This window comes from Bufo bufo, chromosome 2, assembly GCF_905171765.1.
Source record: "Bufo bufo chromosome 2, aBufBuf1.1, whole genome shotgun sequence".
Taxonomy (NCBI): Eukaryota; Metazoa; Chordata; class Amphibia; order Anura; family Bufonidae; genus Bufo; species Bufo bufo.
The window spans coordinates 131,742,238-131,755,869 of record NC_053390.1 but is presented as its reverse complement, the minus strand read 5'-3'; the positions used below and the strand labels follow the sequence as shown (position 1 = coordinate 131,755,869).

Genomic DNA, 13,632 nt, shown 5'->3' with positions numbered 1-13,632 from the left:
CTCAAAAGATCAGCACCACACTCTCCTGTCTCCTCTCAACCACCAGGTAGGCAAGGATCTGCGAAATAGGGGGTTGCTACCACTCTAAAATCAGGATGTCTGCAGGAGCTCAGTGCGGTGCGACCTACTCCATGCGCTCTCAGGCCACGCCCACCCTTCTCTTGATTGTTGACTTTGACACACATACCTCCTGGAGAGTGTTCTTGATCTGGCCAACTGTTGTGAAGGGTGTTTTCTTCACCAGGGAAAGAATTCTTCGGTCATCCACCCCAGTCATTTTCCGTTTTCTTCCGGGTCTTTTGGTGTTGCTGAGCTCACCGGTGCGTTCCTTCTTTTTAACCACCTCAGCTCCCCTAGCTTAAACACCCTTAATGACCAGACCACTTTTTACACTTCTGACCTACACTACTTTCACGGTTTATTGCTCGGTCATGCAACTTACCACCCAAATGAATTTTACCTCCTTTTCTTCTCACTAATAGAGCTTTCATTTGGTGGTATTTCATTGCTGCTGACATTTTTACTTTTTTTGTTATTAATCAAAATTTACCGAAATTTTTGCAAAAAAAATTAAATTTTTTCACTTTCAGTTGTAAAATTTTTCAAATAAAACTACATTTCTATATAAATTCTCTAAATTTATTGTTCTACATGTCTTTGATAAAAAAAAATAAAAAATAAGTGTATATTTATTGGTTTGGGTAAAAGTTATAGCGTTTACAAACTATGGTACAAAAATGTGAATTTCCGCTTTTTGAAGCAGCTCTGACTTTGAGCACCTGTCATGTTTCCTGAGGTTCTACAAAGCCCAGACAGTAAAAACACCCCACAAATGACCCCATTTCGGAAAGTAGACACCCTAAGGTACTCTTTGATGGGCATAGTGAGTTCATCAAACTTTTTATTTTTTGTCACAAGTTAGCGGAAAATGATGATTTTTATTTTTTTTCTTACAAAGTCTCAGATTCCACTAACTTGTGACAAAAAATAAAAACTTCCATGAATTCACTATGCCCAAAATGGGGTCACTTGTGGGGTAGTTATACTGCCCTGGCATTTTAGGGGCCCTAATGCGTGAGAAGTAGTTTGAAATCAAAATGTGTAAAAAATGACCTGTGAAATCCTAAAGGTGCTCTTTGGAATGTGGGCCCCTTTGCCCACCTAGGCTGCAAAAAAGTGTCACGCATGTGGTATCGCCGTACTCAGGAGAAGTAGGGCAATGTGTTTTGGGGTGTATTTTTACATATACCCATGCTGGGTGAGAGAAATATCTCTAAAAGACAACTTTTCCCATTTTTTTTATACAAAGTTGGCATTTGACCGAGATATTTATCTCACCCAGCATGGGTATATGTAAAATGACACCCCAAAACACATTGCCCAACTTCTCCTGAGTACGGCGATGCCACATGTGACACTTTTTTGCAGCCTAGATGCACAAAGGGGCCCAAATTCCTTTTAGGAGGGCATTTTTAGACATTTGGATCCCAGACTTCTTCTCACGCTTTAGGGCCCCCTAAAATGCCAGGGCAGTATAAATACCCCACATGTGACCCCATTTTGGAAAGAAGACACCCCAAGGTATTCCGTGAGGGGCATAGTGAGTTCATGGAAGTTTTTATTTTTTGGCACAAGTTAGCGGAAATTGATATATTTTTTTTCCTCACAAAGTCTCCCTTTCCGCTAACTTGGGACAAAAAGTTAAATTTTTCATGGACTCAATATGCCCCTCAGCGAATACCTTGGGGTGTCTGAATGGAGTCTTACAGGGGGGTGATCAGGGAGTCTATATGGGGTGATCAGGGGTTAATAAGTGACACCGGGGGGGTGTAGTGTAGTGTGGTGCTTGGTGCTACTTATTACAGAGCTGCCTGTGTCCTCTGGTGGTCGATCCAAGCCAAAAGGGACCACCAGAGGACCAGGTAGCAGGTATATTAGACGCTGTTATCAAAACAGCGTCTAATATACCTGTTAGGGGTTAAAAATAAAAATAAAATAAAAAACGCATCTACAGCCTGCCAGCGAACGATCGCCGCTGGCAGGCTGTAGATCCCCTCGCTTACCTGCAGTTCCTGTGAACGCGCGCGCCTGTGTGTGCGTTCACAGGAAATCCCGCGTCTCGCGAGATGACACGTAGATGCGTGACTCTGCCTGAGTGAGCCGCCTCCGGAACGCGATTCTGCGTTAGGCGGTCCGGAGGCGGTTAAAGGATGTTCCAAACAGTTGTTTTGGTCACACCTAATGTTTTTGCTATCTCTCTGATGGGTTTGTTTTGTTTTTTCAGCCTAATGATGGCTTGCTTCACTGTTAGTGACAGCTCTTTGGATCTCATCTTGAGAGTTGACAGCAACAGATTCCAAATGCAAATAGCACACTTGAAATGAACTCTGGACCTTTTATCTGCTCATTGTAATTGGGATTATGAGGGAATAACACACACCTGGCCATGGAACAGCTGAGAAGCCAATTGTCCCATTACTTTTGGTCCCTTAACAAGTGGGAGGCACATATGCAAACTGTTGTAATTCCTACACCGTTCACCTGATTTGGATGTAAATACCCTCAAATTAAAGATGACAGTCTGCAGTTCAAGCACATCTTGTTCGTTTCATTTCAAATCCATTGTGGTGATGTATAGAGCCAAAAATGTTAGAATTGTGTCGATGTCCAAATATTTATGGACCCGACTGTATGGGAAATGTAAAGTAATAACTAGCTTATGGAGGTATCACTACCTGTTTGGAATTTCTTCAAAATATATTGACTCAAATGTACCACTAAACAATGTGTCACGAGAAAATCTCAGAATGGCTTGGATAAGTAAAAGCATTCCAGAGTTATTACCATATAAAATGACATGTCAGATTTGCAAAAATGGGCCTGGGATTTAAGGTGAAAAGCGGCTCGGTACTGAAGGGGTTAAAGCGCATTACAAAGGTTTGGTTTTTTTCCTGGAACCTACGCCCCATGTAAGGCTGAAGCACAGTTGCACATTACTGCAGTGGAGCCGGGTGAAACAGCTGCTGGCTGACACCGACCACATGTAAGGCCACATTCACACCTACTTTCTATAGAGAAGACTTTCAGTTCCAGTAGAACATGGCCTCCATCACTTAGAATCGCTAGTACTGTAATGGTTCCAGGAGGTAAGAGCTTGAGCCATTAGTTGTGGTGAAAAGAGGAGCAGATCCGATAACGTCTAGCGGTAATTTGAGGTAGAACCCTCATCCTGCCAGCAGCAATGCAAAACCACATTTCCTGCTCGAGCACAGGCGCTTAAAGGCATTAAAAGTGAGCCGCCAAACGAATGGTTAAACAAAAGGCTAACACATGACAGTACCTACAGGATACAGTGCTTATACTTTCAAAACTGCGATTTACAGACCCCCCCCCCACCCCACAAACACAGTAACAGTCGTAAAATAATAGACATACTCACCTATTTCACCTCCTGCTGCATCCAGCGCTGCTGCAGCCATGCTATCTACTTGGCTTGGGGATGGTGAAACAGGGGAGTAGGACTGTCCGTTTTAGTCCTAATGCACTCCGCCTAGAACTGCCTATTCTAGTCCACAAAACGGTCGTGTGCAGGAGCCCTTAGATGCTGTTTTTTTTTTAGCCAATGCCAGAAACTGATCCAGCAAGAAGTATAAGGCTACATGCACACAATAAAAAAATAATTATAATATTATGTGAATAACACCATAGAGAACTAGTGATCTTAAAAGGGTTTTCTGTGATTTTACTACTGATGACCTATCCTCAAGATAGATCATCTGTATCTAAAAATCGGTGGGGGTCCGACACCCAGGACCCCTACTGATCAGCTGCACTCCTGCTCACCAAGCACAGTAGCGTACACTGTATACTGGCTGCGCTTGGTATCACAGCTCAGTCCCATTCACTTCTATGGGACTGAGCTGCACTTAGGCCACGTGTTCGATGAATGTGTCGTCACCGGCGCCTTCTCAAACAGCTCATCGACGGGCGTCCCAGGTGTCGGACCTCCACCGATCAGATACTGATGACCCATCCAGAGCATAGCCTTAGTCCTTCATTTATAGGCTAATTGAAAAGGAACACCTGGAAAACTTCGTGATTGACCAAGTATAACCTACTAGTCGTGCTCGGTCAGAGATCACACAACCAAGGTGGTGCCCCCTTTATTTTGGGTTCTGCATCAGACTATATGTTGGGACAGGATGACATTAATACTGGGTGGTCTCTCTCCTTGCTGCAATATAATCTGCCAGGGTACCAGTCATACAGATGCTGGAGATCCTGTGGTATGTACCTCCAGGCTATTTCAGCCTCCTAGACCTCTAGTTCAGCAAAGGTGGTTGTTGACTGCTGTGAATGGAAGATGGTCTCCTCATCCAGTCCTAGACCTTATGGGTGGAGAAGATATCTGGCGATGGAACTGGCTAGGGCAGATGTTGAATACCCTGAAATGCATGTTGTGTAGTGTAGGGTTGGGCGATATACCGGATCACGATATACAGCGGTATTAAAAAAACTGCGATATGGCGATATAGTATTATGTGACGTCATAGAATCGGTCATGTGCGCTGACCGCTTCAAAATCTGCGTCCGCGGCCGCCCGCCCCAGCGTGATTCCATACCAATTGCTGCCCGCAGCGGCTACCCCGGCTCCTCCATGCAGGCTGCCATAATGCAGTCTCCGCCCACTGACGTCTGAATCAGATGACAGGCGAGGCTGCGCAGGACAGGACAGGAGCGCCACCAACACTTATGCTTACAGCCTGCAATACACCGTCTAGTAGGAGATGATACACAAGATAAAAACCACTCGTTCTGGTACAGAATTAACCCTGTAATGTTTGTTGTTGTTACTAGAAGTCAATAGACTAGTTACAGATACTCGAAATGGTGAAAAATGACATATAAAAGTATTATAACTTTAACGTCTCCTCGTGGCTGGCCCCCATACAGTGTAACGTCTCCTCGTGGCTGGCCCCCATACAGTGTAACGTCTCCTCGTGGCTGGCCCCCATACAGTGTAACGTCTCCTCGTGGCTGGCCCCCATACAGTGTAACGTCTCCTCGTGGCTGGCCCCCATACAGTGTAACGTCTCCTCGTGGCTGGCCCCCATACAGTGTAACGTCTCCTCGTGGCTGGCCCCCATACAGTGTAACGTCTCCTCGTGGCTGGCCCCCATACAGTGTAACGTCTCCTCGTGGCTGGCCCCCATACAGTGTAACGTCTCCTCGTGGCTGGCCCCCATACAGTGTAACGTCTCCTCGTGGCTGGCCCCCATACAGTGTAACGTCTCCTCGTGGCTGGCCCCCATACAGTGTAACGTCTCCTCGTGGCTGGCCCCCATACAGTGTAACGTCTCCTCGTGGCTGGCCCCCATACAGTGTAACGTCTCCTCGTGGCTGGCCCCCATACAGTGTAACGTCTCCTCGTGGCTGGCCCCCATACAGTGTAACGTCTCCTCGTGGCTGGCCCCCATACAGTGTAACGTCTCCTCGTGGCTGGCCCCCATACAGTGTAACGTCTCCTCGTGGCTGGCCCCCATACAGTGTAACGTCTCCTCGTGGCTGGCCCCCATACAGTGTAACGTCTCCTCGTGGCTGGCCCCCATACAGTGTAACGTCTCCTCGTGGCTGGCCCCCATACAGTGTAACGTCTCCTCGTGGCTGGCCCCCATACAGTGTAACGTCTCCTCGTGGCTGGCCCCCATACAGTGTAACGTCTCCTCGTGGCTGGCCCCCATACAGTGTAACGTCTCCTCGTGGCTGGCCCCCATACAGTGTAACGTCTCCTCGTGGCTGGCCCCCATACAGTGTAACGTCTCCTCGTGGCTGGCCCCCATACAGTGTAACGTCTCCCTGTGGCTGCCCCCCATACAGTGTAACGTCTCCCTGTGGCTGCCCCCCATACAGTGTAACGTCTCCCTGTGGCTGCCCCCCATACAGTGTAACGTCTCCTTGTGGCTGCCCCCCATACAGTGTAACGTCTCCTTGTGGCTGCCCCCAAGTGTTTTTTTCTTCTAAATGGGCATTTATCACGATATATATCGTTATCGCGATACATTTCTTAATATCGTTATCGTGGGAATATTTTTGATATCGTCCAACCCTAGTGTAGTGCGAGCAGTGTCCGGGTGGGTTTTATCTTCTTGAAACACTATGGGCGGTTTGGCCATAGACCCTACAGGAAAAAGTTTCCCGGTGGGCCGATGCCCATGGGGCCACGCATGCCCTCTTGATGGCCGCAGGCCAGGTACATAATGATCTGATGCTCAACGGCCACAGGTGCCCTAGTGATAATGTGGTTGGGGAGGCAGTATTCTGTGCTGCCCTGTGGTATTTGGTTTTGCTGTGGCAGGATTCGTCTACTTCTGTTGTACCTGCCTACTTGTTTTGTCCCATCTTCTGTCAAATTGGACCAGCCTACATCATGGGGCCACTTAGTTTTTCTTTCCAGGGCCACTTCAAGTTCCCAATCCGCCCCCGTGAAACACCATGTCTCCCAAGTCAAAAAATGCAGTAGGACTGGTCATACTAAAGGCTATTTAACGTTTCCTACTCAAATACAGGCAGGAATGGTCATGGTAGCTAGTCATGCCCTATGTGTCCCTGCACTATGCATGATGGCAGTAGGCACTCACCAGCCCTCGGCAAACTCTGATGTGGCCTTCATTAGTACCAAGGCAAAACCTGCTTTTGTGGCTTAATACCACTGTTGGCCACAGAGTTCACTACACGTGCTCTTCAGGGTATCCATCAGTTTTGGCCAGCTCGATCACCACATCTCTCCCCCTTCAAGACGGTCTAGGACTGGATGGGACGACGTATCTTGCACAGCAGTCAACAACCACCATGTTTGAACTACAGGTCCAAGTTGAAAGAGTTTAGAGTGACCACAGGAGGATATCCAGCATCTGCATGACCGTTACCATGCATCACAGCAAGGAGAGATGCCACCCAGTATTAATGTGACCCTGCCCAAACATATACTCTGCTGCAGAACACAAAAATGAAGGTTGTCGGACCATTGACCGAGCACCACTAACAGCTCATACTCTCTCAGTCCCTGCTCAATCGCATTAGGTTTTCCAGGTGTTCTGTTCATTTTCTGGCAGTGTACTCTGTAAAATTAAGCTGCCAACATGGAATGACTGAGGCCTCAAGCACAAGACCTTATGCATTTTGTGGTCACCAAACCACAGAGCTGCAAAATACAGATACCATCCATGTGCTTTCCACTCATGAATAGAAAGTCCGCAGTACGGACAATAGGACATGTTCTACAATGTCGGCCACACGGATGTGGACAGCACACAGTCTTTTTTTTGTGTGGACCCTATAGAAATGAATGGATCCCGGATCCCAAATCCAATTGTGTGCATGAGGCCTAATGCTCCTTCAGACAACGGCTATTACTTCCACATACAGTCACTGGTCCTTTTTTAATGACTGACTGTTTAAATGTTTTATTTTTTTTTAAAGAAAAGTGGTACATCCAAGAATTCACTGTAGCAGCGGTGCTTCTTGCAGAAGAACGTTGACTGCAATTTTGCCCTTCTGGTTCCAGAATTACTGGACACTAGGAAGTATAAGGTGCATATCCTATATTTCTGTGGTCCACAGACGGCGGCCAGACTGTGCCTGTGCATTGCGGACCACTATTTGCAGCACGGGCACTGACTACCTATGGCCTTAAATGCCTCAAACTACACTGCACACAGGACGAATAGTTCATAGAAGCCCGAATTCACTAATGACAATGGGGGCAGATTTACACTTTGTTTTTTAAATGCTTCACTTTTTTAATTTTTTTGTAGCCAAAAAAGCCGTGGCCAACAGGAAATCATAAAACTTCCTACAAACACAACGTTTTTTGTAGTTTTTTCCTCTTATCACAGCATGCTCTTGGTATGGCAGTTTTTTTTTATGGCCGGTTAGCTGTTTGAAGAGGAGACGGCACAGTATAACTGTAAGTGCTCGTCACATTCAAGTGAATGGAACAAGTACTTGCAATTACACTGCACGCCAAGACTTCCGAGATGATACGCAGTGTCATCTCGCAGAGGAAGTAGCGCTCGCATGAGCACCGCATCCTCTTCAAACAGCTGATCGGCAGGGGTGTCAAGAGTTGGACCCCCACTGATCAGATACTGATGAGCTATCCTTAATGCTAGCTTCACAAGGGCAACTGCAGTCCAGGAAAATCAATCCTTGTGACGCCCGTATTAGGCCACGTTCACATTTCCGTTTTTCACCGACGTGCTGACCACAATTTCTGCAGACAGCACATGTAATCATTCATTTTAATATGTATGTTCACATATCTGTATTTTTGTACTAACCATGGGTCACTGAAAAAGTCATGGAGACGTGCACTCCTTTAGTCTGTGATGCGGGCAAAACACTGAAGTCTATGGGTCCTTAAAAATCACGTACACGACATGGGTGGCATCTGTGCTTGGTCTGTTTTTCACTCACCACTGGTAGGAGATGCCCTGGAAATTAATTCTCAGCAGAGCAGTTTCCGTAAAATACAGATGACACACGGAGGGCAAAAAATAAAAAATAAAACACGGACCAAAACATGGACTGATTTTTTTCATGGATGTCAAACAGACATGGAAAGATGAATGGGGCCTTACCCGGACTGACTGCATCATACAGGACAATGGACCTGCAATCAGGCCGGAATGGACTCCATGGTAGATCAGTGTGACGCAGTAAGTTCAAGTCGGACCGGGAAATGACACGGACTAGTTTTCCCAGACCACAATCGCCCATGTGAAGTCAGCCATATTGTATCTTCCTAAACAGTCCCAGTCAGTATCAGGACTAGGGCTGCACAGCGCTAATTATAGTGAAAGCGGTCGCTCTGTAATCTACTAGGTTTGGATTTCAGCAAGTGGTACCCTGGAACTGAACCAGAGTTCGGTTACAAGGTTTTTTACAGTAATAATTCCCGAAGTTATTACATGAAGTTATGACTCCGGCTCATCGGAGCCAATACATTCTAATACTGTACAGAATGGGAACTTCACACTGTATTACAGCAAAGTTTTTAGCGAATCCATTTCGGATGTACCATCCGAAGTCGATTCGCTCATCCCTAATGTTTATGTTCTCAGTAGGAAGAGGAGAAGGAAGCCGCTCGTTTCTCTGGTAGCAGCTTTTCAGAGAACAAAAAATAAATTTAAAAAAAGTTATAATCCAACATGCCCAATCCTCATCGTTCCCGAAATCAGCCATCGAGTATGAAGGCCCCACACACATTGGATAATCGGCGGGTCCCACCAAGGGTATATGCACACAGCGGTGTACTCTATGTGGATTTTCATGTTGTTTTCACTGTATTTCCGGACCAGAATCCGCCTGTTACTTGCAGATTTTGTAGCGAACTTGTACCAGATCTCACTCTCTGTGCTGCAAACTGGGAGCTCTGCAGTGAAACTCTGCATCACAGGTCCATATCCGCACAGATTTTGAAAGTCTCATCTACTTTGCTGGTACAGTATTACGCTGCAGATTTTCTGCACCTTGTGCATATACCCAGATGAGATTAAAGAAAGCAAGAATGGAAGTGAATGGAAGGGAGGCCAGCAGGTTGATCATCTGTGGGTCTGCAGTCTCCTCACTGCAGGAGATGGACTTTTTATGGAGTCCGTCTAGCTTCCTCTCCTGCAGCGAGCGATGTGCGAGCGCCTCACACTCCTTATTCTAGTGATTGGGTCTCAGCACTCAGACCCACAACAATTGTGTTATATCTCCGACATCAAAACTTTGCACAATTCAATAGTACCAGTGAATATAAGAAACTTTGTAATCCATCTCATCAGAGAAAAATTCCTCAAGCAGCTTGTTCCTCCAGCCCTCTCCTTAGACTACCTGTATGGGGATGAAATGTATTATGGGATATGCCCTGAATTACCGTATTTTTCGCCCCATAAGACACTTTTTCCGCCCAAAGTGGGTGGGAAATTCCCCTGCGTCTTATGGGGCGTATACTAATGAATCGCTTCCATTATGGAAGCACCTCATTAGAACCGGAGGACCGGGAAGCGGTGAAGGCTCTGTACTCCCTGGTCCTTGGTTATCGGCTCTGCACAGTGTGGGGGCGCTCTGTGACCTCAAACTGTGCGCTGCTATACACAGCCGACAGCAGGATGCAGAGGATCGCGATGGTGAGGAGCGGCTGCGTCCAGGAGCAGGAGAGGTAAGGGAGTTTATTTTTATTATTATTTGCACTGGGGGCTGATGGCTGGCTGATAGACGGCTGACATATGGGGTCTGATCTGAGGTCTGATTAACTTTGGGGGTCTGATCTGAGGTCTGACCTGAGGTGTAATGGAAAATATATTTTTCTTATTGTTCTCCTCTAAAAGCTAGGTGCGTCTTATAGGGTGAAAAATACGGCAGTCCTCTGGATTCCTTTTCAGCAAAAGGAAAAACAATAAAAGCGGGCTACAAATGCCAGGCCTCTTCCAGAGGGACAGGTCCGTATTCTGGACGGGGAATACAGACACGTTTTTAAAAGGACTGTATAAGGACAGTTCACGTGCGCCCCATTTTCCCACAGCTCCCTTCTGGACACAGATAGCGCATGCTAAAATTTTCGCTGCATGGTGCGCCTTCTTCCAATCCAATATGATGGGGTCTAAACAAGCCCACCTTCATTACGGGGGCATAAAGAGACATTCCTACAGGGACCAGTCTGGACATGAAATAAGAACTTCCACTTGACTCCTGGGACAAACGCGGCCATCACCAACTGAGCGGAGACCTAAAGTCCCACAATCCCCGGGCACTATTCAGAGACTGGAAGTCTTTCTGATGCCAATTTCTGGTAATTGATTCATCGGGGTGCATCCCCATCGGGAGCAGTACCCCATTATTTATTGCACCTCAGGCTCATAGACAAGTGCCCTAAGAGGGACTGTCCATAAAACAAAGGATGTGGAACGCTCCCATATACACTGTATATAATGTTCGGGAATTTCTCCTAGGAGCTGCCGGTAATCTGATCAGTCATCACCTTTAGGGCTCCATGCTTGGCAGGCGCCGCCGCACCTCCACCTTGACAGAGCCACCATTTTAGCAGGTTTCCCCGTTAAACGTGTCACTTACAGGACGGATTGGTCAGCACCAGGATGCATCTCCATCAGTGTCATCAGCTAGAATAGAAGGCCCCTGTGTGCCATGTTGGGAGTGATGGTCCGTGACCTGTACTGCCCTCCATGCCCACACATGCCATTCACTCCTGACATGTGCCCCTTATACTGAGAGGACGTGCAGCTCACCAGTGCATCCCTGACCAGGGGACTACAACCCCCAGCATTCCCTCTCAGAGCTCTCCCTAGCCAGGGCTGGGTGTGGAGGAGGGTGTGCCCGGGGAGAGCACAGGGGCAGCACACCGGGGTACTTACTGGTTGGTGGGGGGCGCACTGAGAGGAATCTCCACCTCCTCCTCTTCATACTCCGGCCCGTCCAGGGAGTCCGCTTCTTCCACAGGGCCCAGCCCCAGGCCCTCGAAGGCTAATGGCAGCGCGGGCAGCGGAGGGAAGCTCTCCTGAGGCTGGGGCAGCAGCGGGGCACTAGTGGCCAGCGTCGCCGCTTCCCCGCCTCCTGTCATTAGCCCCAGCGAGCCATAAGTCGCTGACATCCCGAGGCCGCTACCAGCAGCCCGGCCACGGACGTGAAGGGGTGTATGCCGCCGTCTGCCTCCTACGGAAGCCGCGGCCTGTCAGCCCGGTGGCCGCACACTCTGCCGTCCGCGCTCCGGCCACCTCCCCGTCACTCTCTGCCCGTCGGCGGCACACCAAACTGACTATGGAGGGGAGGGGGCGGGGCCGCAAGCGTCTCTCACCGGCCCCGCCCCCAACATTACGTCATCAGGCGCAGGGACGCTCCCCATATGTCGTCGGCGCGCAGAGTGGAAGGACAAGATTTTTTTTAGTTTTTATTATTATTCAATAATAACATCTTTATTGAAAAGAGAAGACAAACACGACATGCGCGGATCCCCTATCGTGTCATTAGGGTTGGAGCTGCTCCCTGCTCGTCACAGCTAGCCATGGCTACGTTATATGCATTATAACATGTGGATATTACGATTTCAGCAAATAAATGTCATTCTTTCTAGGATAGGAATGTTGTGGTTTTCCAGTTTGCTTTCTGCATCAATTCATCCTGGTTTTCAAGATCTCTGCTTGCTGTCCTACAGTGGGAATCCACATTGCCTACAACAGATTAAAGGGGTTTCCAAGACTTTATAACTGATGACCTATCCTCCGATCCCCAGAGGATAGGTCATCAAATATAAAGTCTTGGAAAACCCCTTTAATCCTGAGGAGTGGTCATCAATATCTGATTGGTGGGGGCGGGGCGGACGAGGAACTTAAAGTGGCTCTAGAAAAAAATAAAAGTGGGCTCATTTTGTGGGCGGGGCAACAGTACCATGGTGCAAAATACCATCCCAGCGGATACCTAATAACACGAGGGGTTAACCATGTGGATAGCCAGTAGTCATCACTCCAAATCCTGACAATGCGGCTGTCACTACACAAACATGACAGCATGCATCTGGCCATTTGCGCAAGGGACTTGGAGGGCCTCCATCTCCACTGCATACTGCCGCAGTCTGTTGGGGTTATCTGCGTCGTCCTCATGCTCCTGTCCCTTGGGCATGTAAACCACCTAGGTGTGTATAACATTCTTGGGCGTTTATGTCCTCCTTATCCTCAGAAATCTACTCCCGCTTCTAGAGCTCGGGCAGTCCGACATGCATCACGGTACTAAGAGGCGTGCACCTCTTAGTAATTGTGGCGCACCTGTGTCGCCGGAGCAAATTACCATATTTTTGGGGGAAAATGTCACTGAGTCTTATGGGGTGATACTTATGAGCGCTGGAAGTGCTCATTAGGACCGGACGACCGGGAAGCAGTGAATGCAGCGCTCCCCGGGCTCTGCCGTTGGCTGTGCTGTGACTGTGCACAGCGTGAGGACGCTCTGTGACCTCACACTGTGCGCGTCGGGTCTCAGCACGACACGAGGCAGGAAGAAGAGAGCTGGATCCTAGGATCGGCGGTGTCTGGAGCAAGAGAGCTAGGTTGATTTTTTCATTTTTATTTGCTCTGCGGCATGGGGGTCTGATCGGAGGCATGGGGTCCGATCTGAAACATGGGGGTCTGATCGGAGGCATGGGGTCTGATCTGAAACATGGGGGTCAGATCGGAGGCATGGGGTCTGATCTGAAACATGGGGGTCTGATCGGAGGCATGGGGTCGGATCTGAAACATGGGGGTCGGATCTGAAACATGGGGGTCTGATCGGAGGCATGGGGTCTGATCTGAAACATGGGGGTTTGATTGGAGGCATGGAGTCTGATCTGAAACATGGAGGTCTGATCCGAGGCATGGGGTCTGATCTGAAACATGGGGGTCTGATCTGAGGTCTGAATGGGGGTCATTAACATTGGGGTCTGATCTGAGGTCTGATTGAGTGTCTTATTAACATTGGTGGTCTGATTGGGGCTGTGAGCTGAGGTCTGATTAACATTGGGGGTCTGATTGGGGCTGTGAGCTGAGGTCTGATTAATATTGGGGGTCTGATTGGGGCTGTGAGCTGAGGTCTGATTAATAT

At 48.1% G+C, this 13,632-nt stretch overlaps 1 protein-coding gene across 1 annotated transcript in view; it reads right to left on the bottom strand.

The window, feature by feature from the left end:
* Positions 1–11,851, bottom strand: part of RASA1 (RAS p21 protein activator 1) — a 123,398-nt gene extending 111,547 nt beyond the window's left edge. The window contains exon 1 of the mRNA XM_040421520.1: positions 11,418–11,851. Coding sequence (XP_040277454.1) covers positions 11,418–11,653 — 236 coding nt within the window. The 5' untranslated portion in view covers positions 11,654–11,851. The remainder of the gene's footprint in view (positions 1–11,417) is intronic.
* Between the last annotated feature and the right edge of the window lie 1,781 nt (positions 11,852–13,632).